The sequence below is a fragment of the Lutra lutra genome, chromosome 16 (genome assembly GCF_902655055.1).
Source record: "Lutra lutra chromosome 16, mLutLut1.2, whole genome shotgun sequence".
Classification (NCBI taxonomy): domain Eukaryota; kingdom Metazoa; phylum Chordata; class Mammalia; order Carnivora; family Mustelidae; genus Lutra; species Lutra lutra.
In genome coordinates, this window is record NC_062293.1 from 46302292 (window position 1) to 46328910 (window position 26619).

The 26619-nt window shown below is 44.0% G+C and overlaps 1 protein-coding gene across 5 annotated transcripts in view; it reads right to left on the reverse strand.

Annotated features, from left to right (window-relative positions):
- The window catches only part of METTL16 (methyltransferase 16, N6-methyladenosine), a 100909-nt gene that overhangs the window by 4109 nt on the left and 70181 nt on the right, over positions 1-26619 (reverse strand). For 4 of the 5 annotated variants that reach the window (XM_047708512.1, XM_047708513.1, XM_047708515.1 and 1 more), the window contains 2 exons: positions 15078-15251; positions 13521-14944 (listed from right to left, as the gene is read on the reverse strand). In XM_047708512.1, the coding sequence (XP_047564468.1) occupies positions 14318-14944; positions 15078-15251 (801 nt within the window). In that variant the 3' untranslated portion in view covers positions 13521-14317. Of the gene's footprint in view, positions 1-8159; positions 8164-13520; positions 14945-15077; positions 15252-26619 lie in introns of those variants that run through there. The other variant, XR_007123522.1, reaches the window with a different exon arrangement.

Sequence of the window (26619 nt, forward strand, 5' to 3'; positions counted from 1 at the left end):
GCCGCTGGGCGACTGAGGCCGCGGGCGGGGCGCGGGGTCGGAACGCTCTGCCTGGTCTCCACCGCGCTCGCCAAGAGGGCGGGACCCCGGGCTGGCGCTCGCTGCCGCCGATACTTGCGCTAGTGTTTGGGGCTGCCTGCGGTACGATCATAAAGTTAGACCTTTGTCAGCGTACCCAAGTAGTCTCATTTTGCAGATAAGGAAACTGAGGCCCAGACACGAGAGAGGACTTGTCTGAAGTCAGTCGGTATTCCAACTGTTGCATGCCCTCGAGGAAGGAGTATTTATCCTTGACCCCATCGACGATTCTTCTGAAGGCAGTTCTGGGGCGGGGCAGGGCAGGGCAGGGCACCCAATTCGAAAAAAATCATGGAGGAATATCAAACTGCCTGCACTGGAAGTTGTCTGCCCACTTAATATACTGTAGTCTGGGTCTCCAAAATCTTCACCTGAAACTCTGCTGTTCTGCTTCTTTGGCACAGGTCACACAAGCCCCACTGGTAGAGTTGGTAGTGACACAAAGGCCGGCTGAAGGCACTTTGGTAGCACCCTAACACATGTACAGCTCTGCGGGCCCAATGCCAGCAGTCCTTTGGCCCCTGCGTCCTAGCCTCAAATTCCTTTTTTGCTACCAGTTCACAATGGGACAATGCCAGCTGGGTTCAGAATCCTGCAGCCTGGGCTTCACCATCAAAGCTACAAAGCAAAACTTAATGAGGACAGCTGAGTGGCAGACCACCCTGCCAACCCATCTCTTCCGATCCGATCCCATCCCATCCCCACTGTGCCCTTGGAGGGCTATGTTCCTATTTTGGGGTCTAGCTTAGAGGCAGAGAAAGCTAGTACAAATGCATGCCTGCTGGCTTTGCTCCCTTCCTTTGAGGGCATAACGCATACCAAGGAAAGAAAATCTGCACGGATCTTGGAAATCAAGAACCTAGTGAACAGAAGGAAGGGGACTGTTTGCCAGCAGGAGTCTACGGAAGGATCTGATCTTTACACATTTGATGCCCCAACATCTGTAACTGAGCAGAGGCCATTACACACGTCCAGGTGCCACTAGCTTGGCTTATGATGGAGCTGGAAAGGAAGGTGGGGGAGAGGGTGGGAACAACGGAGCCCAGGTGCCCTGGGATGAATGCCCTTCTCCTGGGAGGGCAAGATCTGTGCTGGTCTTTACATTGCTTCCTTTTAGATATCTGCCACCTGCTACTAGCATGGCTGGCCTGGCCCACTGCACAACCAAAGAAAATGAGAAGTTTGAAGGCAATACACAGGTGTGTATGCTGGGGTGGGGCACTAAACTGTATATACATAACAGTGACCTGCAACAACGTTGACCAAATTTTCATTTTGTTTGGGGTCAGCACTGTACTATTCTGTCCAGTGGCCCAAGATGCTCAGAGAGCTCCATTCAGCTCTATCTTCTGCCGTCCTCAAGTGGTCATAGCACTCATATAGTCCTGAAGTCTTTTGTAAGTCCCAAGGCCAATTTTTGACTTCTTGCCGGGTACCAGCTCTATTCCATTAAGTAGGCACCCCTCTGAAAAGGAGGATTCTGAAGACACCTTTTCCTTCACGGGTGGGTAAGCATGAGATAAAGGTGGGGTGAACAGAGTCAAATGCCAGTCTCTCCCTTGCCCCCAATACCCCATCTGCTCCAGAGCTTAGTGAAGATGCTTGCTATTTAAAACAAACAGCCTTACTGGCTTCACATGATCATCTGTTTATTTGGGTCATGTGGGGACAGCAGCCAGGGGATGTTAGGCAAAAGCAAGGGTTTAGAAAGGAGGCTTTTTTTCTAAGCCGTTGTTGCCTACAGGAGCCTGAAAATGGCTAAACAGAATATATCAGCCAGGGTTTCCCCAGCTGGGGAAGGGACACAGTTGGGGTACGAGATACCTACAAGGGGGGTATAAAAGGAGAGGGGAATGAATAGGAGAGCCGTTTAACATTTTAGCCCCAGCTCCCTGTCCCAAAGGGATGGAACTGGGGTAGAAGCTGGCAACTGTATTCATTCAAAGCAAAGTGAAAAGAAGCCTTCTGATGTTTCAGCATAAAGGTGCACTTGGGGAATGATCCAAAGCCCAGCCATCTCCAAAAAGTTGTTCCTAAAGTTCTATTATGGCTTCTAGGTGCTTAGTACCTTTAGGGCAGGGGGACACCTAGGCCACCCATCACTGTGTACTTTCTCATAAAGGATTTCTATTTTTAGTCTTCCTCCTCAAGTCTGTGCATTCCAATGCCCAGTTCAAATCCCTCAAATTTTTTAATATGCCAAGCTAGAGATATTCTCTTAATGAGGCTGTCTTCCACTCCCCACCCCACCCCACTCCCTCAAACAAAGCATTGCATACATACATACATACATACATACATACAAATGCAACTCCAAGACGTATGAAGCTCAGTTTCCTGACCCCTAAGATGCATACATAATGAGATGGCAGAAAGGAAGTAAAGCCAAAGTACAGGTATTTGCATTAGATCCCAGAAGATGTCCTAACTGTTCAGGACCAACTTCTCAAATTCTGCAAGTGGTTTTAAGGAGCTTTTCACGTATCATAATTAAGACAAGACCAAAAAGGGAGAAAGAAAGCCAGCCAGGACGAAGAAGGGACAGAAAACTAGTAGTAAACCCAGGGCCACAGCACGACGTTCATTTAACAAATATTTATTGTGTGCCCCAGCCCCACATGTGCTAGGTAGCCTTGTAGCCAAGGCGAGGTGACCTTTGGTAAGCCAGGGTGGGGTAAGAGGTCACAAAGCAGGACTCCACTCCACAGTAATACCTGGAAAAGGTTAGCTTTGCTCTCTACCACCACCACAATGGACACAGCATAGAGATCCTACAACCACACAAAGACCCATAAGCATGCTAATGTACTCATTTAGTTTAGGTTCCCAGAGCATCGTATTTCCTAAGAAGGGATAAGAAGAAATTAAGTGGCCCATACATGATTCCTGACAAGCCCAGTCTGAATGATGAGCAGGTTTGTGAATGGCTCTGATAGAGGTGTATCCCATATGGTATTCATCCAGCCATCAGTGAGGTGGGCCCCTCAGAGCCAGCAGTTTCCACCAAAGTCCCCAGCTACCTTCCTCCACTCCCACTGAGTAAAGGACTTCTCCTGAACCTACAAAACAGGTACAATCAAGTCACTTACTTTCCCCTCTCCCTTGCCTCATATGATCTCACAACTGGAAGAGCTGAGATAATCTAGTCTATCCTCCCAAGAGAAGATGTCTTATCCAACGTCACAAAGCCGCTTAGCGTCAGCTGGGATGAGAAGAATGGCCTGGTTCTCCCCTGACTGCATTGGATAGCCAAACCTGGGAAGTAGGTCCAGAGTCCTAGAAAACCTCACAGAAATGGGTGATAGGGAGATAACTTCTCCCCTTCTGGCTAAAAACAGGAATAGTCATCAACTTTGCTTAGTGGTGCCCAATAAATAAACTTAGCAGAGGAGTGACAAGGCAAGGAAAGAGAACTAGACTTAGGATCCAGAGGCCCAGACAATCTGAGACTCAGGCCACTGAGGAAATAAGAGCTTCTAACTGGGCCTGGGCAGACAGCCATTCCTCACTGGTGCCTATGTCTGGCCTGAAAAGGTGACTGGGGGAAAGGGGCAGATTTTTATCCAGACAACCGCCCTGGGTGTGGACACTGAGTAATAAGGAAAGAAATGCAGTTCCGAAGCAAAAAGGGAGGAGCCATGCACTTTGAGCTTTTCTGAGAAACCAAAGAGGCTAACTGAACACTGTAGCTAGAGATGGGGGAGCTAGAGACTTGGTAGGAAGAAGCTGATCAAAGCGGAAAGGCAAGAGGGAAAGGATAAGAACTTCAGTTATTCCTCTGGGGGGGGGAAAAAAAAAAAAAGGAGGCTTTATGAGAGAAAATGAATTCAGGTCATTGGCAGTGAGACGGGGCAAGGTATGAGCAGAGCAAGGTGCGGTTTTGTAATGTGAGTCAAGAGGGGGTGGGGTGTTTCCATGACAGGGGAGGCCTCCCAGGGCACAGCAGCTAGACTGTAACACCCCATGGAAAGGACTGAACTGGATTGTCCCAGCAATCCAAGCTCACCCAAAAGGCAGGCTGCACAGTCAAGTCTTTAAAACCCAAGAGATGAACTACCTGTGGTTCATCATAACTGATGCCCTCTCAGAATAGTATGTAAGGCCCTGAGCAGTGGCCAGTCAATGACCAGACTGCCTAAATCCAAGGCTCAGCTCCACACCTACAACTGGACATCTTTCTAAAGACCCAGGGCCCATTGGGAAAGTCTACTGGACAGTGCTGCGGACAACCCAGGACACTCCAGGAGCCACATACCAGCCTATGCCTCTCCTGCCACTTCTAGGCTGGGGGCTGCTATAGTCCATGACCCCACCCCCCATGCCCCAGCCTGCGGGAGTACCTTTCCCATCACAGATACCTCAGATTGCAGTGCTGGAGCTCACCAGTCATCTCTCTGAAAGTTACTCTGTGAGGACTAGTAACCATTTGTTAAACACAGGTTCTTAAATGTCACATCATATACCAACATAAATTCAAATGTTACATGTAAAAAATAATGCCAAAAAGAGTCATAAGAAAATATAAGGAAACATTTTTTTCTGCTGCAAGAGCAGTTAAGAGTTCTGCCTATGAAGGCAAACAAAGAAAATATAAAGGCAGATGGGGCGCCTGGGTGGCTTGGTCGGTTAAATGTCCAACTCTTGATTTTTGGCTCAGGTCATGATCTCAGGGTCTTGAGATGAAGCCCTTGGTCAGGCTGGCAGTCGGCTTCTCTCTCCCCTCCTCTTCCTTTTTTTTTTTTTTTTTAAGGATTTTATTTATTTATTTGACAGACAGAGATCACAAGAAGGCAGAGAGGCAGGCAGAGAGAGAGGAGGAGCAGGCTCCCTGCTGAGCAGAGAGCCCGATGAGGGGCTTGATCCCAGGACCCTGAGATCATGACCTGAGCTGAAGGCAGAAGCTTAACCCACTGAGCCACCCAGGCACCCCCCACCTTCCATTACCCACCCACCCTACCTCATGCATTCTCTCTCAAAAAAGAAAATAAATAAATAAATAATGTAAAAAAAAAAAAAAAAAAAAGAAAGAAAGAAACTATAAAAGCAGAGACATGACAGATTTAATTACATAAACCCTCTACAAGCTCCTGGGACGCATGGGTGGCTCAGTCGGTTAAGCAGCTGCCTTCAGCTCAGGTCATGATCCCAGGGTCTTGGGATCAAGCCCCTCATGGGGCTCCTTGCTCAGCGGGGAGCCTGTCCTCCCTCTCCCTGCCGCTCCCCTTGCTTGTGCTCACTCTCTGTCAAATATATAAAATCTTAAAACAAAAACAAAAACAAAACAAAACACCTCTACAGGCTCCTAATTGTAAAAACAAAACAAAATCACCATAAATAAAAGGGGAAGGTAAATGACAGAATGGACGGTAATATTGGCAAATGTGCTCTTGCAGTTCAATAACAAAAAGAACACCTGTGTAGAAAAATGAACACAGAATAGAATTTAAATTTTATAAAATATATGAAACATATGTAACATAAATTTATGTATAAATATATGAAAATGACCTTGCTAAAACCATAATAAAATTAAAACAGTGGGAATATTCTTGTCTATCAATTGATAAAAGACTTATTTTAAAGGTTTTATTTCTTTGTCTCAGAGAGCGAACGCACAAGCAGGGGGAGCAGGAGAAGGAGAAGCAGGTTCCCCTGCTGAGCAACGAGCCTGATTCGGGGCTCAATCCCAGGAACCAGGGATCATGACGTCAGCCAAAGGCAGACGCTAAACCTACTGAGCCACCCAGGCAACCTTAACATTTTATTTCTAAGTAACCTCTACACTCAATGTAGAGCTTGAACCTACAATGCTGAGATCAAGGGTCGCATGCTCTACCAGCCAGCCAGGCACCCCAATAGAGGATTTTTTAAAAAATCAGCCTTGGGGCACCAGGGTTGAACATCCGACTCTTGATTTAGGCTCAGGCCATGATCTCATCATGGTTGTGCGCAGATCAAGCACTGTGTCAGACTCAGCGCTTAGCATATGCTTGCTTGAGATTCTCTCTCCCTTTCCCTTTGCCCCTCCCCTCGCTTGTACATGCTCTCTAAAATAAACAAACAAACAAAAACCTTTAAAAAAAAGAAAAAGAAAAAGACACCAAAACTAGCCTTGTAGTGCTAACAAAGGTGTGGTAAAAAACTGGCACTTAGGGGCGTCTGGGTGGAGCCTGGGTGGCTCAGTGGGTTAAAGCCTCTGCCTTCCGCTCAAGCCACGATCACAGGGTTTGGGAATCAAGCCTCTCATCGGGCTCTCTGCTCAGCAGGGAGCCTGCTTCCCCTCCTTTCTGACTGACTCTCTGCCTACTTGTGATCTCTGTCAAATAAAAAAATAAATAAATAAAATCTTAAACAAACAAACAAACTGGCACTTAATGGAAATGTAAACTAGCATAACCTTTTTAGTGACCAAACTGGCAAATATACACAAAGAACCTTTAAGAATGTTCCTCAGCTTCAGTAATTCTTTGAGTTTATCCTAAAGCAGTAAGAAAACAGTATGATTTTCCTTTTAAGTAAACTCTATCCCTAACATGGGGCTTGAACTCACAACCTGGAGATCAAGAGTCACATGCTCTACTGAGTCAGCCAGGGGCCCCCCACACACATAAAGATTTTTATACAAAGATACTCACTAAAGCATTACTTATAATAGTGAAAACCAGAAAACTAAAATTTCCAGCAAGGAACAAGTGGTTTCCTGAAGTAACACAATACCGCATGTAAAGAAAATAGGTTATTAGTAAACCAAAATATTAGTGGTGGTTGTCTCTGGGCCCTGTGATTACTGGTAACTTTTATTTTTACAGGTTTTCTGACACAGAGATTAGTTTTATAATAAGAAGGTTATCACAACATACTGCTACATGAAAAAGATTATAAAAAGTCATATACAATATGATCCCATACTTGCTATTTAAAAATATATATGCATATAAAAATACTAACAGAATATAAAAACTCCATTTGCGTAATGGAATTATACATTTTTATTCATTATTTTCTAAATTCTTATAATGAGAAAGCATTACCTTTGTAACTATGAAACAAGTTAAAGGGGAAAAAAAGTTCTGTGCTTTTCTCAGGAAGCGCCTTTTATCTCTTGATACCGACCAATGTGACAAGTTGCTATGAATCTACTTCCCACCCCAGTCCTTCTTCTGAAAGTGCTCCTGCTTCACCCCCCAACATGGGTTTCTTCATCTCCCTCCCTGCCACCAAACGTATCTAAATCTCTTTCTGCTACTCAGCTGTGAAGTCCCCTAGAAATGGTTTAGGTGACCCTTCCAGTCCAGGTGAGAGATGAGGAAGAGCACTAAGGTAGTGGCAGTCTGGATGGAAATGCTGGGCTGAACTGGGGAGATATTTCTAACATGACAGATTTTAGTCCCTGGTGGTAAAGGAGAGAGAGGAACAGAGATTCCTAATCTGGACCGCTTGATGGATGGTGAACAAGAATATGGGAGAGAAGTAGGTTTAGACAGTAAGTTGAGTTTGACACTGCCATGGTCCTGGGGCAGATGTCCAGTAGGTGGTTAGGTATGCGGATGTTGAATGTTCAGGAAAGGTCCATATTTGGGAACAATGAATCTAAGGGTAAACAGTAGCTGAAGTCATGGGAATGGACGTGATTAGCCAGAAGTGTGAGGAGCAAAAAGTAAACAAGGACCCTGGATGGAATCTTCGGGATTCTCTCCTAAGAGGTGAGAAGGACTCTATAAAAAAGTCAGGCAGGCAAGCACAGAGCAAGCCAACTTGAGTAGAAGAGGTAAATGAGAGTTTTAGGGAAATGGAGGTAGCAAGTATTTAGACAGTTCTACCACCTGGAGGTGAAGAGGTCACAAAACTGATGGTCTACCAGGTTTTTACAGACTACTGAATTAGCCGTTGGGATTTACAATTAAATAAATTTCTCATAAATCTGGATTTCTGCTTCTTGCAAAAATTCAGAAGACCCAAGAAACACTATTTTTGCATGGCAACAACCAACGGGAATTGAATAAAAGCTACTCCCTTTTAGTCAGAACATGAGCTCCATCCCTTCTTGCCTGGCTCCTGCTATACAGAGCATGAGGAAATACTTCCCTCTGTGAATGAATCAAGTCCTTATTAGTGCTCATCTAGACTTCAGAGAAATACAGGCTAGAGTTTTGTTCAGAAAGCCCCACATGTGCCAACAAAAGGCAGGAAACCTGGGACAAACACACCTGAGTTAAGGATCCTATACTAGGGCTGACTGGGAAACCCCTTTCCCAGCAAGAGACATCCAATCTCTTGAATCACAGAATCTACGGGAGTGGGCCCATGCCTCTTCCACTGTTCCAGGAGCCGTCTGGCTCCACAGTGCTCTCTGCAGAGCCTTCTCCTTTTGGACAGCAGTAGCACAAGCTGCCATTTCCCTGGGGGCTGACTGGCTGCTGAAGCCAGCCAAGTCCCCTAGCTGGGAATTTCCTGGCTCTAGTTTCTAGAATCTTGGGCCACACTCCCTGAATGGGTCCACCAGATGGCAGGCAGCCTCTTCTTTTCTCTAGACTTACAGGAGTTCACCCTACCTGCGAAAGATGACTTGCTGTTTTTCTGACAACTGCGACTTTCTCTAGGCAAGATCAAAAAGCTCATCAATTCTGTAAGTGAAATATTTCGAGCTGCCTATTAAAATATTAAAAAAGTAAAACCCTTCTCCCATTATTATACAATTATGTATTGTCAAAGAGTCATTACCTAATTATCAGTTATTTTACATTGATTCTGATCCAACATGTGCTTGCACTAGACATTTCATTATGTGGTTTCACTAACTACTTAATTATCTGCACTGCTGCCAAATACAAAATTCTATGAAGATTTGGTAGCACAAATTAAGAACTAATTATAACCAATTTCATTTATCAAATCTTGCTCATTGATCACAGGCTTGAAAATACTACCTTAAAGTGCTAAATGAAGTGAAGCTGGTTGAGACACTTTTTCTCTCTTCCTTGTGCCATATAATGGAAGTCTCCCTCCCTAGAGGTAGGTCAAATGAGCCTGAAAGTCCATTTCCATTTAAGTGTAGCAATAGCTACAAATCTTGAGATTTGGTACAAGGCCCGTCTCAGATTTCTGGACCCGAGTTCAAACCCCATCTCTGACTTAGCTCTGTGGATAACCTTAGAGCAAGTCACTTAAGCTGAGCTTCCATTTTTTAAAGCTCTCACACAGAGGGACACCCCACTACTGTGGTGGATTACTAAATGAGACAATTTATGTAGAAGATGGCCAATCAACTTGTTTCCCACAAGGGATGTGGGAAACCCACATCCCACGCTCTGTTCCAGGAGGCAATCAACTTGGTTCCCTGTTCGTCACTCCAGTACATGGAAGCGTGGGTTTTGTTCTTGGCCAAGAAGTGGGACCCTACACCTGCAGTTCCACAACTGAGTTCTTGGCTTTCTGACATGAGTTTATTGGTAGGTGTTCTGACCACAAATGAAAAACTCAAAGAAGAGTACAAAGAGATGAGCAAGTTGAGAAAACCACTCTGCTCATGCACTCCTCCAGGCGTCTTAGCACTTCTCTCACTTAACTGCCGCTACACCTCTGCGAAGCAAGAATCCCTTATCTTTTGTGCAAGGAAGCCAACCAAGGCTTAGTGAAACCGACTTACCCTGCGAGTAGAACCGGAACACAAAGCCAGGTCTGATGATGCAAAGTCTCTTTTCTGCTTTTCATTCTCCTAGGGTGCTGGAGAAGCATCTGGGATCAAATATCCTCTGCCCTCTTGGGAACATCACATACAAGCCAATTCTGCCAAGTCCAGCAGCAGTTTCTGGTCCATGCCTTCTTATCTCAGTTTCTTGGCTCACCACAAGCACCCGTGACCCTCCACTTCTCGGGGGAGAGCCTAAAATCCCTTATGTTTTTGCTTGGACTGAGAGGCAGATAGGCCACACCTCAAAGGGCGTTCAGAGATGCAAGGCCCTCACTCAGTCACAACACAGTCCCCTGCAGTAAAAGCACAACCTCCAGAAGGCAGCATTAGCTGTTCCAACCAGTAATTAAAAAAATAAACTGCTGTTTTAGTCATTTGGGTGAGTCACAGCAGAGGATCTGAATGTCTTCACAGAGCAGAGCAGGAGCTCTTGGGTACGTGTGTGAGGCCCTGATGCCTGCGGAGTGAGCCCCCCAGAGGGCTTTCAAGTACTGTGCTGGCACTGGCACCAACACTCAGTCCTGGGCAGCATTCAGGGAGGCTCAAGACAATCCACACTCTGCTCCAGGAGGCAAAAGCCAATTCAGTCTCAGGGGTAAACCTCTTCTGCATTTTACTGGGGGTTAGTGCCCATTCAGCAAACCCAGTCTCCTGGGCACCAACTTCTCTAAACAAGGTATGTCCCATCCCTCTTCTAGGGGCACCTCTTGGGTGGCTGCAAATCTGCTGCACCTTTGAGACCTTCCTTCTCCAAGAGCCTCCTTAGTTTTCCAAACCGGACCTTCTCCCTCCTAATGTACAGAAAGATCTGCTGGGTGGCCCCCCATCATGTCTCACTCTGTGCCATAACAATAAGGGTAGATGGACATTTTCCCTGAACCTACACAGACCACGGAGTTAGTAATATCAATGTTTTACAGAGAAACATCCCTTGTGGGAAACAAGGCCGAGCTCACCTACATCATGTACACAACAGAGAGCCAACTGTGCCAACTTCTGAAGTAAACAACATATATGCCAGTCAACCACTCAGATAAACCAAAACAAGAATTTAAAGACAGAACAGCGAAAACAGTTTCTTAGAACTCTATTAACTCTTCCTGGAACCTACGACTTCTGGAAAACTACTGTTTAAGATAACCAAATAGCCCACCCTCCCGTACCCCTATTAACTATGTAAAAGTTAATCCAAAAGACTGACCCAACCTGGATATCTTCTAGAGTAGCAGGACATATGGAAATAAAAGAAAATACTGTCAGCTGAGACCACCAAGAAACAGAAAAGGACTGAAATATTATGCCCAGATAAAGACCATGGGGTGGTGGGTTTTCCAGTCTTTCTACTTTCATTTTGCAAATTTGACTTATGTGAAAATGTACTTGTTTGCATAAAAAATATTATCTGCAAATGGACATTTCAAGAAAATACCAAGGACACATTTTATCCATTCCTGCAGTGAAGTTAAGGTGCTTGATCAAAGGGCCAAAGATGCCCCCGTGTGGCTAGAGAGGAAAATGCTGTGGTTTAGGTAAGATGAAGGGCTACTATTACTCCCTTCTTTTAAAGAGGCCTTGGATTTTCCACAGGCTTTTGCATCCTTTTCACATCTTGCAGTTTTATTACCCGTTGGTGTGCTCACATCATTTCCATCAAGAGAAGAGAGGTTTCGTTATTTCAAAAAATACATACAAAAATTTTAAGTGACCAACATGAACCCTTCAGATCAGCTGAAATTCCACCACAGCAACACCAACCCTTCTAGGACACGCAGCAGTACTCTGGTGTGTCAACAGCAGGGCAAGGATGTGGGGTGAAGGAACCAAATTGCCAAAAGCAAAGCAGATTCCAAAGAACAAAAGCAGCTTTGGTCCACCTTGGAAAACAAGTTCAGCTTCTGTTTCTACTTTAGTTACCAAGAGATCAGAAGCCAATGCCAGGACCAGAATAGAATTTAAGATAATACCACAAAGATTTAAGTCCATAAAATCCATTAACATGAACTTGACCTCTAGGAACTTAGGACAAGCATCATTCAACCTTATGATACATTGGTCAATAACCTATTTCTTTAAAGAAAAAAGAATTCCAGGGAGGTTGGGTGGCTGCTTTTGGCTCAGGTCATGATCTCAGGGTCCTGAGATTGAACCCCTCATCAGGAGCTCCTGCTTCCCCCCACCGCTGCTCCCACTGCTTGTGCTCTCTCTGTGGCAAATAAACAAAATATTTTAAAAAAAGAAAAAGAAAAAAAAATCCCTTTTCCCTTATACCAGAGGTATATGCCACCACACATCACACAGTTATGCAATATATGCATAATTAAAATAATTTCTGGATGTCTTTTAAAAATGTCTTCTATGCTTTCTTGTTAAACAGAAAAAACTATTTTTCTTAGAGAAGAACATGAAGACATCCCAGTGCAAAGAAGCACTCACAGCTCTAGTTGGAAGCGTGCCTTGTCACCCAGTTTTTGCCCAGTGAGCGTGAGCTTACCACCTATAAAACTTCCTCCAGGACAAGGAGCCTTAAACCTGGGCCACTGAAACACACAGGAATGCAAGACCCATCTTCTGTGCCTCTAGTCACACAAAGCACTTCCCAGGCAGCCCTCAGTACCAGCATTAAACGAATGTTACTACTGTGCCTGAGATACATTTTGCAGTCAAATGCTCTACCCCTGAGCTATACACCCCCAGGTCTGAGATACATTTTGAACAGGCAGAGAATGTCTGTAAATACGCTATTGTTTTAACAGAGAAAAATAGAAGATATTAAATGAAGTGTAATATAAAATCAAATACACATGTGAGTACACAAATGCACATCCTTGCACACCCACATTATCTATGGAAAGAGAGACCAGAAGGAAATCCTGAAATACCAGTAACGGTCATGAGACTGTGACGAGGAGTGACCCTGTTTTCTACTCTCATTTTCCACATCTTTAAAGAGCACGTGCTACTCTTTGTGACCCTGGGTATTGGTTTTCTCATCCTGTCAGCGATTCTTCTGAAGGGCTGGGGCTGAGGGTGTTCACAGAGCTCTCAGAAATAATGCAGGAGGTTTATGGATTCTTTTGAGGTCCTTGGACTTCTAGTGAAGAACGCTAGTTAATATGTTCTATTGGGCAGCTCTGTCTTTGCTGACAGAGGGAAGTATAATACAGTCCTATTTTTAGTTCTTTTATCTCTGCTGAGGGCCAGGTCTAGGGGCTGCCAAGACAGGCCAAGTTCATCAGTTTTCTGCCCTAACCAACAGCCACCTTTCAAAAGCATGGGTTAACTACTCAGCCCCCGTCCTCTCTGTGGACAGGAAGGAGCTCTGGCACTGTACTCAGAGAGTTCAGTCTAGACAGAGCCTTAGACCACGGGTATAAAATCACACTCAAGGTTTGAAAGTTAAGCACAGCAGAGGGTAACTGAGACACCAAGAGAACAAAAAATGAGACCCCCTTTCCAGAAGCATTCCTGCTGAGCCCTGAGACATTCCAATGAGAAACATGTTTTAAGAACATGGTCACCCTGGCCTCAGAATTCTCCAGTACCAACAGGTAAGCACCGAAGAGATTACAAGGGAACCCACAAAAAGCAATAGCTGATCAGCTGCAACTTCTCTGCCAATAGATGAGACCTTTTTAAGCAACCTACTGCTCATAACTATCTTGCTCCATTTCTTATTTCTACCATCAGTCATTTATCCGTTCAAGCTATGAAAATACACCCCTCAATCCCAGGATTCAAAGAGCCTGACAGATTTCAATTCTGAATACTTTTATATTAAAAATAAAACAAAACTCCACTTCAAATGTCAAAAGAAAAAAAATCATACATCAGTAAAACCGCTACAGAACAGTACTTTCAAACAGGTTGGAGGTAGGGGTATGGCTTCACTCCATTGTGTCTCAGTCACAACAGCAGGAGTTTTGCTCACTTAATTCTGTTTCTGAAATAAGCATCTTAAAACAGGCGCCCTCCAGGTCAGCCCTTCTTCCTGGCATTACTAAGCTTTCTCTCCCTGACTGTCCACCACCTACCATTAGGCCAGGTCCTTCCTTAGGACTGATGCAGGGGTACTCAATCTTATGTACCCAGGGGTCTTGCGGGTGACTCTAGAAGAGGGCACAGGGTCCATCTGTCTGGTATACTGCCTCCATTAAGAGAAAGAGAAAGCCAACCCTCCTCACGAAGCAACTAGGGCTGACACAGCAAGACACTCTGTAGTTCGGACCCAGACCAGACTCCAAAAATAGTCCTTTCAGCCTCAGCCTAAAGCTAAGGTGGTCAGCTTAAGTCAGGTTTAAATCCCTCCTGAGTTTACTGATCACTTTTTGTTGATGCTGGTAACAATTTTTCCTCATGAACTAGGCTACTAATGCCCAATAACTTTAAAAAGGGGGGTGGGTGGGAGTGTTTTAAAATAGATGAATTTATTTACTTTTTTTTTTTAAGATAATTGCACATAATGTTATCAGTGGGCCTATGGTGGAATGAATGCCTCTTGCCACCCCGAAGCAGGCTACTTTATAGAAACTTACCCAACTGTGCAAGCAGTTAGCTAGCAACAAGTCTGAAAATTTGGTTACGGATGTAGGTACAAAGCTGGTTCATCAAATCCCTGTTCTGGCCCTCAACCCAATGCATTTCAACTAAAGCATCATCCACTTCCTTCTTCACATTTATCAAACACTTGAATAGGTAATGTCCAGCCACTCCTTGGAGCTGGCTCCCTTTTTCAGACACTGGACTGCTGAACTGCTCAAAAGCCTCTCGGTCCTGGGCTCCATTGCTAGAGCCTTTACAACTCTCCAAAACCTCCATCCCTCCCTTCTCCTCACTCCTTTCATCCTCCATGTATTCTGGGTTTTCTTCTTGGGGAAGTGGATCCTGGTTTGAGCAATGGCCCTCAACAGTGGCAGACTCGCCTTCCTGTGTGGTGGGCTCACATGGGACACTCTCCTGGGGGCCCTGGGCCAAATCTTGGCTACTGCCCGACTCTTTGGGGGTGGTGGACTTTTTCTCCTCCAAGGCTTGGATGACATCTTCAGGAGCTCGGGGAACTTCTCTCAATTGTCTCACTCGTTCTCTTTTCTTTCTCCTTAAATGAATCCAGGAGTTTTCTATTGCTGTTAGGAAAAGGCTAACTTCTTCCTTTCCACAGGGAACTCGTTTATGCTGGACCTATTTGGAGGAAAAACAGAATTTTAGAGGAAATCACTTTTGTCTTAACTCCTTTAAAAAAAAAAAAAACAAAAAAGAGGAGGAAGGAAAAAAGAGATTGTTGTAAGATTCTTCAATGTGCTTAACCAGGTACCTTCAGGTCGGTGAGGATTTTTTCAATCCATGCTGTCACCACTACTATGCCTTCCACTGCCTCTGAGCCCAGAGATGATGCTTTGAGGGACAATTCTTTCATCACAGACTCCAACACTATGAACGTAATGGGTTTCCTTGACTTCTCTAATTTTCTTCGCTTACTGGGTGGAGACTGAAAGAAAAAGAAGGGATAGGGGAAGAAGGAAAAGTTATCCAAATAATCAAATCCTATGCATTATAATTAACTCGACTAGGAACATTTCCATGACTTCTACTACAAAACACAGAGCACTAAAAACACAAAGAAAGGCCTTTGCATGTTTAATTTCAATACTAAAACAACTATGCCAAATAGATTTATCACCTCTTCATTTTATAGAAAGGAAAACTAAGATACAAAGATATATAACCAGCTCAAGGTCACACAGCTAGTAATTTGGAAAGTTAGAACTGAATCCCAAACCCAGGTTCTTTGCCATAGGCTATCTGTATATAATACCCCCCAATTACTAAATGTTTTTAATCTACATGTTGTGCCCAACACATGCCTGTACAATTATTTATTTCATGGCAACTCAAAGGCCCTGGGGGCACTGTGTTCTCTTCTCTAAAGAACTACATGGTTTAGAGGCACCTGGGTGGCTCAGGCCATTGAGCATCTGCCTTCTGCTTAGGTCGTAACCCAGGGGTCCTGGGATTGAGCCCCAAGTTGGGATCCCTGCTCAGCGGGGAGTCTGCTTCTCCCTCTCCCTCTGCCCCTCCTCCTGTCATGCTCTCTCTCTCTCAAATAAATAAAAATCTTTTTAAAAAAGAAAAGAAAGAAAAAGAACTGCATGGTTTAAAATCGCCTATGTGTAGTCTAAGTTGATCCTTATTGAGGATTGAAGGAAAGCAGCTGGTTAGCCACAGCCTGTGAGATCATATGTGAGGAAAGTCCAGGGCCAGTAGGATCAAATGGGCAGAGCAGGAGGCCTGCTGCACCTTGGTTAACGTTAGGACCAAACCAACAGCTAGCTGAGCACTGCCTCTCTGCTGGAAGAGGAGATACCAGTAGTGAAAAGAAGAGTGGATTTTAAAACTAGTTCCACATAATTCAAGACTGTCATCTTTCATGGGCACCTGGGTGGCTCAGTGGGTTAAAGCCTCTGCCTTCGGCTCAGGTCATGATCCCAGGGTCCTGGGATCGAGCCCCACATCGGGCTCTCTGCTTGGCAGGGAGCCTGCTTCCTCCTCTCTCTGCCTGCCTCTCTGCCTACTTGGGATCTCTGTCAAATTAAAAAAAAGAAAAAGAAAAAAAAAAAAAAAAAGACTGCCATCTTTCGATTTCAAGCTTAGGAAGTGAACTATACTCAACCCACTAGAGGGACTCAAGTTCCATTTTAAAAACTAAATGACATTGCTGTATTTAAAAATAATTTCTCTAAAGTAAAAGTTCATCGAATTTTTAGTGACTCTTAGCTAAGAACAGATATATCATGAACACTTTAAGAGACAGATCTGTAGCTGTTGGCAAAAATTTATCAAAACTTTAAAAAATTGGGGCACCTGGGTGATTCAGTAGGTTAAAACTTTAAAAAAATCAAGATAATTCTAATGGTTAGGGTCAAAATGAGCAGGTAAGGATTATAAGGAGAAGGCTCATAAAGAGGGAACACCTTAGTCAGCTACAAAGACCTTTTCCTGCAAAAAGCAGCCCCACAGTGGTGATGTCACTGCAAATCCACCTAGAAACACTAACCGAATAAATGCGTAGGCACACAGAGTCACGTCCACTTACTGGGGGAGGCCTTGTACAGACTTAACCAGCAACTCCACATCATATAAATACACAACAAAACAGCCAGTTTTTTCTATGCTAGAAAACTTCTAGATCGTATTTCTATGAAATAATCTATATTTTTCCTTTATACCAGCTATCAACTAAAAAAATAAAAACAGGGACACCTGGGTGGCTCGGTTGGCTAAGCGCCTGCCTTTGGCTCAGGTCATGATCCCAGGGTCCTGAGATCAGGCTCCTTGCTTAGCAGGTACCCTGCTTCTTCTCTCTCTGCCTGCCACTCCCCCTGCTTATCCTCTCACTCTATCAAATAAATAAATGAAATCTTAAAAATAACTAAATAAAATAAAAATTAAAAAAGGAAATTAAAGAACACTAGAAAACAAGCTTAGAAGAAAAGGCAGGGTGCCTGGGTGGCTCAGTTGGTTAAGCGTCTGCCTTTGGCTTAGGTCATGATCCCAGCTTCCTGGGATCCAGCCCCTCATTGCTGTTCAGCAGTGAGTCTGCTTCTTCCTCTCCCTCTGACTCTGCCCCTCCCCTCTACTTGTGTGCTTTCACGCAAGCTCTTCCCTATCAAAGAAATAAATAGAATCTTTAAAAGAGAGAAAGAAGGAAAGCAAGCAAGCAAGCAAGCAAGCAGTCCAAAAACAAAGGGTTTATATATGACTAAGAACCTGCTCTTGAAAAATAAATCATGGGGGGCGCCTGGGTGGCTCAGTGGGTTAGGGCCTCTGCCTTCGGCTCAGGTCATGATCCCAGGGTCCTGGGATCGAGCCCCACATCGGGCTCTCTGCTCCGCGGGGAGCCTGCTTCCTCCTCTCTCTCTCTCTGCCTGCCTCTCTGCCTGCTTGTGATCTCTGTCTGTCAAATAAATAAATAAAATCTTTAAAAAAAAAAAAAAAAAAAGAAAAATAAATCATGGACTCCAAGCTCCGAGTCTGAACTTGTTCAAATAATGTTTCAGACAAGATGAGACAAATTCATATTGATATTAACACAGAAGTACTGTTATCACTCAATCACCTAGCGTAAGATAATTTCTACAGTCTACTTAGAGTCTAACACTTTTCACTAAGAAGCTTAAGATGTGATTATTAAGCTGGGGAGGAAGTGAGTGGTGTGTAGGAGGGGCTGGGGAATGAGAACCAGATTCCCCACCACACTTCCAATATCCAAAAATGTTACTATGGACAGATCACCGTACCAGCATCATCCCGGACAGCCCACTCGGCACACCAAAGGTCACCAAGAAATAAGGCTGAAAGAATAGTGCCTCATATCTCTTCTGACAGAGATGATAATCACTGTGCTTAAATTCCAATGAACAAAGTGAAGATGCTGCTGTTCCTCAATCTCTGTGGCCTCCAACAGTCTTTCTCCAAAAGAAAAAAAGGACTCATCATTTCTAGAACTTACAGGAGAGAAATGCATCCTCACTGAACCTAATAAGAGCTCTATTAGGGATCCACTTTCCAACTTCTGAGGGAGTCAGAAATAACAAAATAGACAACTTATTACCCTATGACCCCAGGGTGAAAATGAAAACTTCTCTATCTCAAAAACAGGTCCTTTACCTGGCATTGTGGCCCCACTTTTTCATATATAATGGCCAACAAATAAATCTGGTACTTCCGAATACTTCTAGTGAATTGCTTTAAAAATTTACATATATATATTTGAGAGGGAGATGGAGAGCACATGCATGCTGACACAGGGAGAGGGGCAGAGGGAGAGAATCTCAAGAAGACTCCCTGCTGAGCACATAGTCAGTCAGGCTCCATCCCATGATCATGAGCCAAAATCAAGAGTCGGACATTCAACTGACTGAGCCACTCAGGAGCCCCTTTAGTGAACTGCTTTAATATACATGTACATATACACAGTCACAGGACTGTTTTAGTTTTATTCTATTATAGAAACTAGGCACTTAAGAGACAGATAATTCATACTCTAGAAATTGTTTTTATTTTTCACTGTATTTTAACTGTATGTTTTTTAAAAAAGATTTTATTTATTTGTCAGAGAGAGTGAGAAAGGAGAGAATGCACAAGCAGGGGGAACAGCAGGCAGAGGCAGGGAGCCTGATGCAGGACTCAATCCAAGGACGCTGGATCATGACCTGAGCTGAAGACTGACGCTTAAACGACTAAACCTCCCAGGCGTCCTGGGATTCTCAGTTTTTCAAATATTTTTAAAAAGATTTACCCATGTATTTGAGAGAGAGAATGCAACCATGAGCAGGGGGAGAGGCAGAAGGAAAGGAAGAAGAGGGAGAAGCAGACTCCCTGCTGAGTGTGAAGCCCCAACATGGGGTTTGATCCCATAACCCTGAGATCATGACTTGAGCCGAAATCATGAGTCAAACGCTTAACTGACTGAGCCACCCATGAGGGTCCCCAAATTCTCAAAGTTTTTAAATGACTGAAGTTTAACATAAGCTTGGCTTACAGCAATCATCCCTTTCCCCCTTGTGTTTGTACCGAAATTTCTTAGTAGGCAGGGCCAGAGTAAAATACAGGAGCAGGCCTTGAGAAATTAATATTTAAATTCAACCCCACAGGTCTCTAGAAGCAGGTAATTTTATACCCTGCCACAACACTAGTACAGAAGCTGTTTTCTTCAAATTGAGATGAACTTTGCAAATATGCTTATGATCTCAAACCACAAGTATTTTTTAAAAAATATTTTATTTACTTATTTGAGAGAGGGAGAGAGAGAGAGAGAGAACATGAGCAGGGTGAAGGGCAGAGGGAGAAGCAGACTCCCTGCTGAGGAGGGACCACCCCCCCAATATGGGACTTGATCCTGGGACTCTAGGAGCAAGACCCAAGCAAAGGCAGATGCTTAACTGACTGAGCCACCCAGACGCCCAGAACCACAAATATTTTAAACGAAGAGTGCTATACTATACTCAAACTATCATAAGGTACTTTAAGCAGGCAAGATAAGATAAAAAATTCAACATTTTATTTTTTTTCTTTTAAAGTATTTTATTTGACACAGAGAGAGAGAGAGCGAGAGAGAGCGAGAGAGGAATACAGGGACAGGGAGGAACAGGCTTTCTACTGAACAAAGAACCTGATGTGGGACTCAATCCCAGGACCCTGGGATCATGACCTGAGCAGAAGGCAGATGTTTAATGACTAAGCCACCCAGGCACCCCAATAATTCAACATTTTAAAGTGTAAAACAAAAATCACTTATTTACAAGGGGTAGTCTAGTTTAATGTGAAGAATTGTAAGGTGAACTTAGAACTGATTTTGGATTAGAAGATGTTCTACTGTATTCCTCAGCTGAAAGGACAATGTGAAAGAAGTTTGGTGAGGAACTCTAAAGCCATAGGGGATACTGGCTTTGTAACTTTTGAATTACATGGAGATGGGCCTCAAGTGTTATTTTGTTGCATCGTTAAAAATACAGTAGATTAGGGCACCTGGGTGGCTCAGTGGGTTAAAGCCTCTGCCTTCAGCTCAGGTCATGATCCCAGAGTCCTGGGATCAAGTCCCCCATCAGGCTCTCTGCTCCGTGGGGAGCCTGCTTCCCCACTCTCTCTGCCTGCCTCTCTGCCTCCTTGTGATCTCTGTCTGTCAAATAAATAAAATCTTTAAAAACAAAAACAAAACAAAACAAAACAAAACAGTAGATTAAAACCATAAGTGAACAAAAACAGTTCTTAAATTTTAAAACAGGCTCTACCTAGCAGGGCTGTCTATAAATCTCTTAAATCCTGCTCTTACTTTAATTTCTAGATCTCAGTGGTGCAATCAATCAAGAGACTTCCAAATGAGGTATTACTTGACACAGATCCATGTACCGCCTGTTTTGCTTCTGTTGTTAACTACAGCTAAGGCAAAACCTCCCAAAGAATCCACAAGATACATGAAATCATTAAGTTCTCCCTAGGCTCTGCAGGAAAGGAAGGGTGTCATTCACTAGAATCTGCGGAGCATGTGGCCATAGCCTCCTTATTTTGATACACCAACCTCCAGGATGGTCTTGAGGGGAAAGGAGTGCTCTTACTCTTGGCCACAGGAATGGAGTCCTGCCGTTCTGCTGTACTCTGAAAGGCTGATTCCCCCGCCCCTGGAAACAAGCCGCAATGCCTGGGAGCTGTGATTCTGCACAGGCTCTAACTATTTGGAGAAAGAGAGCCAAGGGCCAACAGTGACACCTGACTAGAATATAGACGGGGAGTGTGCCAGGAAAGACAGCCAGCATACCCTACCAACTATGCCTTATTTGAATGTGTTATCAGCTTTGCTGCCATGAAGTGGATTGAATATCCTGTTGTCTAAGGGTGTAACTTCCTTATTAACAAATAGTTCAGTGGGTTTATCTATTGCTATCTTAATCTGACAGGTTCCTTTTTAAAATGTCCTGAAATCGGAGCACCTGGCTGGCTGGCTGAGTTAATAGAGCATGTGACTCCTTTTTGATACTACTTTTTGAAAATTTTATTTATTGAGAGAGAGAGCAGGGGGAGGAGCAGAGGGAGAGGGGGAAGCAGGCTCAATGCCTAGCAGGGAGTCTGACTGGTGCTTGATCCCAGGACACTGGGATCACGACCTGAGCCCAAGGCTGACTGAGCCATCCAGGCACCCCATGACTTTTTTTAAAATCATTTTTTTTTTAAGATTTTATTTATTTATTTGACAGAGAGAAATCACAAGTAGGCAGAGAGGCAGGCAGAGAGAGAGGAGGAAGCAGGCTCCCTGCTGAGCAGAAAGCCAGATGCGGGGCTCGAACCCAGGACCTGGGATCATGACCTGAGCCGAAGGCAGCGGCTTCACCCACTGAGCCACCCAGGCGCCCCTAAAATCATTTTTTAAAAAGATTTTATTTATTTGTCACGGAGTGATCAAGCACAAGCAGGGGGAGAGGGAGGCAGAGGGAGAAGCAGGCTCCCCTCTGAGCAAGGAGCCTGAAGAAGGACTTGATCCCAGGACCCGGGGATCGTGACCTGAGCTGAAGGCCGATTACTTAACCGACTAAGCCACTCAGGCATGCTGGGACTTTTTAAAAAATGATTTTAAGTAATCTCTAAACCCAATGTGGGGCTCGAACTCACAACCCTGAGATCAAGAGTCACATGCTCTACTGAGCCAGCTAAGCACCCCAAAGAGCTTGTGCCTCTTGATATATATATATATATGTGTGTGTATATATGTATATATGTATGTGTGTATATATGTATATGTGTATTGTATATGTATATATAATATATATGTTATAGTATATATTATATAATATTAATATATTAAAATATAAATCATATATAAATAAATTATATACAAAAAATGGAATACTATGCAGCCATCAAAAAACCCAAAATCTTGCCATTTGCAATGACATGGATGGAACTAGAGGGTATTATGTTAAGTGAAATAAGTCAGTCAGAGAAAGACAATTATCATATGATCTCTCCGATATGAGGAATTTGAGAAGGGCGGGGGGTCATGGGGGGAGGAAGTGAAAAAAATGAAATAAGATGGGACCAGGGAGGGAGCCAATCCATAAGAGACTCTTAATCTCCAGAAAAAAAACTGAGGGTTGCTGGAGGGGTGGCGGGTGGGAGGGATGGGGTAACTGTTTGATAGACACTGGGGAGGCTATGTGCTGTGGTAAGTGCTATGAAATGTTAAGACTGATGAATCATAGACCTGTACCCCTGAAACAAATAATACATTATATGTCAATTAAAAAAAAAAAAAAAGGAAGGGAGAGAAAAGTCTATGTAGAATGCTATCTACAAAGGGGCGGTTTATTTATTGTTTTTAAGATTTTTGGGGGGGCCACCTAAGTGGCTTAGTTGGTTTAGCAACTGACTCTTGATTTTGGCTCAGGTCATGATCTCAGAGTTGTGGGATCAGGTCCTGGGTCAGGCTCTGCACTGGGTGTGGAGCCTGCTTAAGATTTTCTCTCTCAGGGGCACCTGGGTGGCTCAGTGGTTTAAAGCCTTTGCCTTCGGCTCAGGTCATAATCCCAGGGTCCTGGGATTGAGCCCCACATCGGGCTCTCTGCTCAGCAGGGAGCCTGCTTCCCCGCCCCCTGGCCTGCCTGCCTCTCTGCCTACTTGTGATCTGTCAAATAAATAAATAAAATCTTAAAAAAAAAAAAAAAGATTCTCTCCCTCTGTTCCTCTACCCTCCTCACCCACCCCCAGATAGATAGATAGATACATAAATGAGTAAATACTTTCTCTTTCCTTTCAAAGTAATCACCACACCCACTGCGGGGCTCAAACTCATGACCCCTTGATCAAGAGTTGCATGCTCTTCTGACTGAGCCAGCCAGTCGTGGTGGTCTGAACCGTACATATATAGTTCCTATGTTAAAAGACACACACATACAACAGAAGGATAAATTATAATGACACATGGAGCAGGACCAGCCTGACTTCTTAGAGCCCCCTATTTCCTCATCTAGAAAGTGGGGATAATACCATCTACCTTTACTTGATTGTTCACAATGCTGCACCTTAGTACAAATCCTACACCATTTCCTTTGGCATTCGAAGAAAACTTACTGAGCGCCCATCAGATATTGACACCTCCTCCATGAAGTCAGCTCTAACTAGTCCAGGAAGAACTGCTTTTGTTTTGGGAACTCCCTAACTCCCAACCATTCATTTCAGCATTTGTTAAGACGCAATTCCGGAGCAATGCTTGTGTGTGTTTCTCATCCATAAAACTTGTCATTGTTAAGGACAGAAAATGGTGTCTTCTTTCTTTGGTATTATCACAATGAAGGTTATCCTTAATAAGACACACTGCACCTGGGGCGCCTGGGTGGCTCAGTGGGTTAAGCCTCTGACTTTGGCTCAAGTCATGATCTCAGGGTCCTGAAATCAAGCCCTGAGTCAGGCTCTTTGCTCAGCGGGGAGCCTGCTTCCCCTTCTCTCTCTCTGCCTGCCTCTCTATTTGTGATCTTTCTCTCTGTCAAATAAATAAATAATCTTAAAAAAAAAAAAAGATATATTGCTTCTGTTTTACAGCCTACGGTATAGCCTGGTATGGTACGGGTTTTCAAACCATTTAACAACAGAATCCTTTCAATACATAATATCAATGCAAGCAGATCAGCTCTGATTAAAAGGAGGGAAAGGCCTGAATTACCAACCTGACATCTGCCCCCAGCTGCCAACCCCCTGTGGCATCCAATACAGAATCCCTAATCTATCTAGAACCAGTGTGAATACACCTATGCAGTAGTAAGGAAAATATTGCCAGGAGACCCCAGCTCTGACACTAACAAGGTTACCTGATTAATATGACCCCTTCCCTCCACCTGATTTCCAAAAGCCCTCTTGTTTTACTCCCTAGACAGAAAAGTCTCCAGGCTTAAAAGAATATGTCTTGAACACAGGGCGATAATTTTTTTTAAAATCAGGAGTTCCAGGGCAATGCTCAAAACAAGAGTGCACAACTTACTGGAGCCACACTATTTTTCGCTCTTAGTTTGACAAGCATTAAACTTCTGAAAGCAAAGCAAAGCTAAAATAACACCCTGAGCAATCAGAGGAGAAGCTGGGACAAAGAGGCATTCTCAGTGGCATGTTAAATTTGTAAAGAACAGTCCTCACAATACACTTCCTTATACTCATCATTAGTCAGGATTGATTGTACAAAAATTCTACCAACACTAGGACTCATCTTTTTGTTGCTAAAATAAATCCAGACATGAGCAATGGACTTACTGTAGGCACTTGAATCAGAATTTTTTTTAGCATTCAGCATTAACAGAACAGAGTCAGTGGGCTTGAGATAAGTGAAAACAGAAGTTGCCATAGTAACTTGCACATTTACCCTAAAAAGGCAGGAGTGGGGGTGGGGTGGGGAAGTAGGTCAATATTTCTACTTAACTAGCTCTAGTCCTTGGCTTCCTCCCACTGAAAGCAGCGTCCTCTTATCTCCCCATCCCTAAAGGGAGCAAGGGCTGGGGGAAGTCAGGTGAGCATTTCAAAAAGCAAGGGGTGGGGAGTGGTCCTGGTGGAAGGAAGGAGAACCAAGAGGACAGCCCACTGAAAACCTCAGGAGCGCCCTGGGACTACCCTTGGGAAAGCAGCTGCTGATCAAGGGAACCAGTGCTAAGAAACTGTTGCTGGGTTACTGCAAATCAGAAATTGCCATTTTCCCTGTAGCAGTTTGAGTGCACCTAATGGAACACTTGGGAACGCATTATTAACAGTTTTGGGTTGATGGCAGCAGTGGGGAGGGAGTACTCTGGCATGGCAGAAACCTGTTGCCCTTTGCAAGAGGCATTCTTTGATGGCTGAAACTACAAATAGGGCTCAAGGATGGCCTAAAAGACAAGGAGGGAGAAGATTCATTTTCAAAATAAACTGATTCTGCTAAAACAGAAACATAGTGCCTTTTGATATTTTGATCTGAAACAGCTACTTATGCAAAAGGGCAAAGGTGACTCTGGACCCTGAGATGACATGGAAAGTGCCAGAGCCCATTATAAGCTCTTCTACCTGTGGTGCCAACAAATGTGGGAAGCAGGTTAAACAGAAAGCATTTGGAAACAGGCACAGTTTCACTTTCCTGCAGCTGTTAATATCTGCACAGGGATAACCCAGTGTTTACACAGGGATAACCTAAACCATTACTAATGATTTTAACAATTTGGTGTGAAAGCCCCAATATTCTAGAAAATGACAGAAAGGATGATCCTATAGAGAGATAAAAAAAAATTAGAACCATCTTTTTAAACAGTAAACATTTCAAAACACTAACCTCTAGTTTCCTACTGCATTGTTCAGAGGTGGGTCTAGACTTCCACATGATACGTCATTCAAACTTGACTGGGAGATTTCTCTCTCTCCCTCTCTCTCTCTTTTTTAAACTTTATTTATTTGTCAAAGAGCGAGTGAGCGAGCACAAGCTGGAGGAGCAGCAGACAGAGGGAGAAGCAGACTCCCTGATGAGCAAGGAGCCTGATGCAGAGTTTGATCCCAGGACCCTGAGATTATGACCTGAGCCACCCAGGTGCCCTGGGAGACTTATTTCAACCAGCAGCACACCTAATAGCAGAATCCAGAAAGGACAGGCTGTTTTAAATGTGAGCCCAAAGGGGCGCCTGGGTGGCTCAGTGGGTTAAAGCCTCTACTTTCGGCTCAGGTCATGATCCCAGGGTCCTGGGATAGAGCCCCACATCGGGCTCTCTGCTCGGCAGGGAGCCTGCTTTCCTTCCTCTCTCTCTGCCTGCCTCTCTGCCTACTTGTGATCTCTGTCAAATAAATTTTAAAAATAAATAAATAAAAATAAAAAAATTTAAATGTGAGCCCATGTATTCAGAAATACCTGCAAATTGTCTCCTTGTAGTTCTGCACATGTCCCTATTCCTCTGCAGTGAAGGAAGGGTTAGAGGCTCACAGACACTGCAACATTTAGGATGACCTGAAAGACCAAGTGCATCGAAGCCTTTGGGAGTTGAGCACCCAACAACAAGCATACTGTACGTACAGGGGATCAGAAACCTGAGGGACCAGGTACCAGGCACCAGGTCTCCACAAATACTATGGGAAGAGGGAGAGTGCTGAGCAATGTTTGCATAAACTTAAGATGGGAGGCTCCAGGCAACAAGGTCCATCATCCAGTGAATGAACTATGAGAACAAACAGATGCTATCCTATTACCACCTCTTAGTACAGGCCAGTAAAATTATTCGGTCTAACCAGTTCAGAAGTATTTTTCCTTTACATATGATAACACAGAGGACAAAGAGAAGTTTGTGGAACAAATTATTTTTTTACAACAA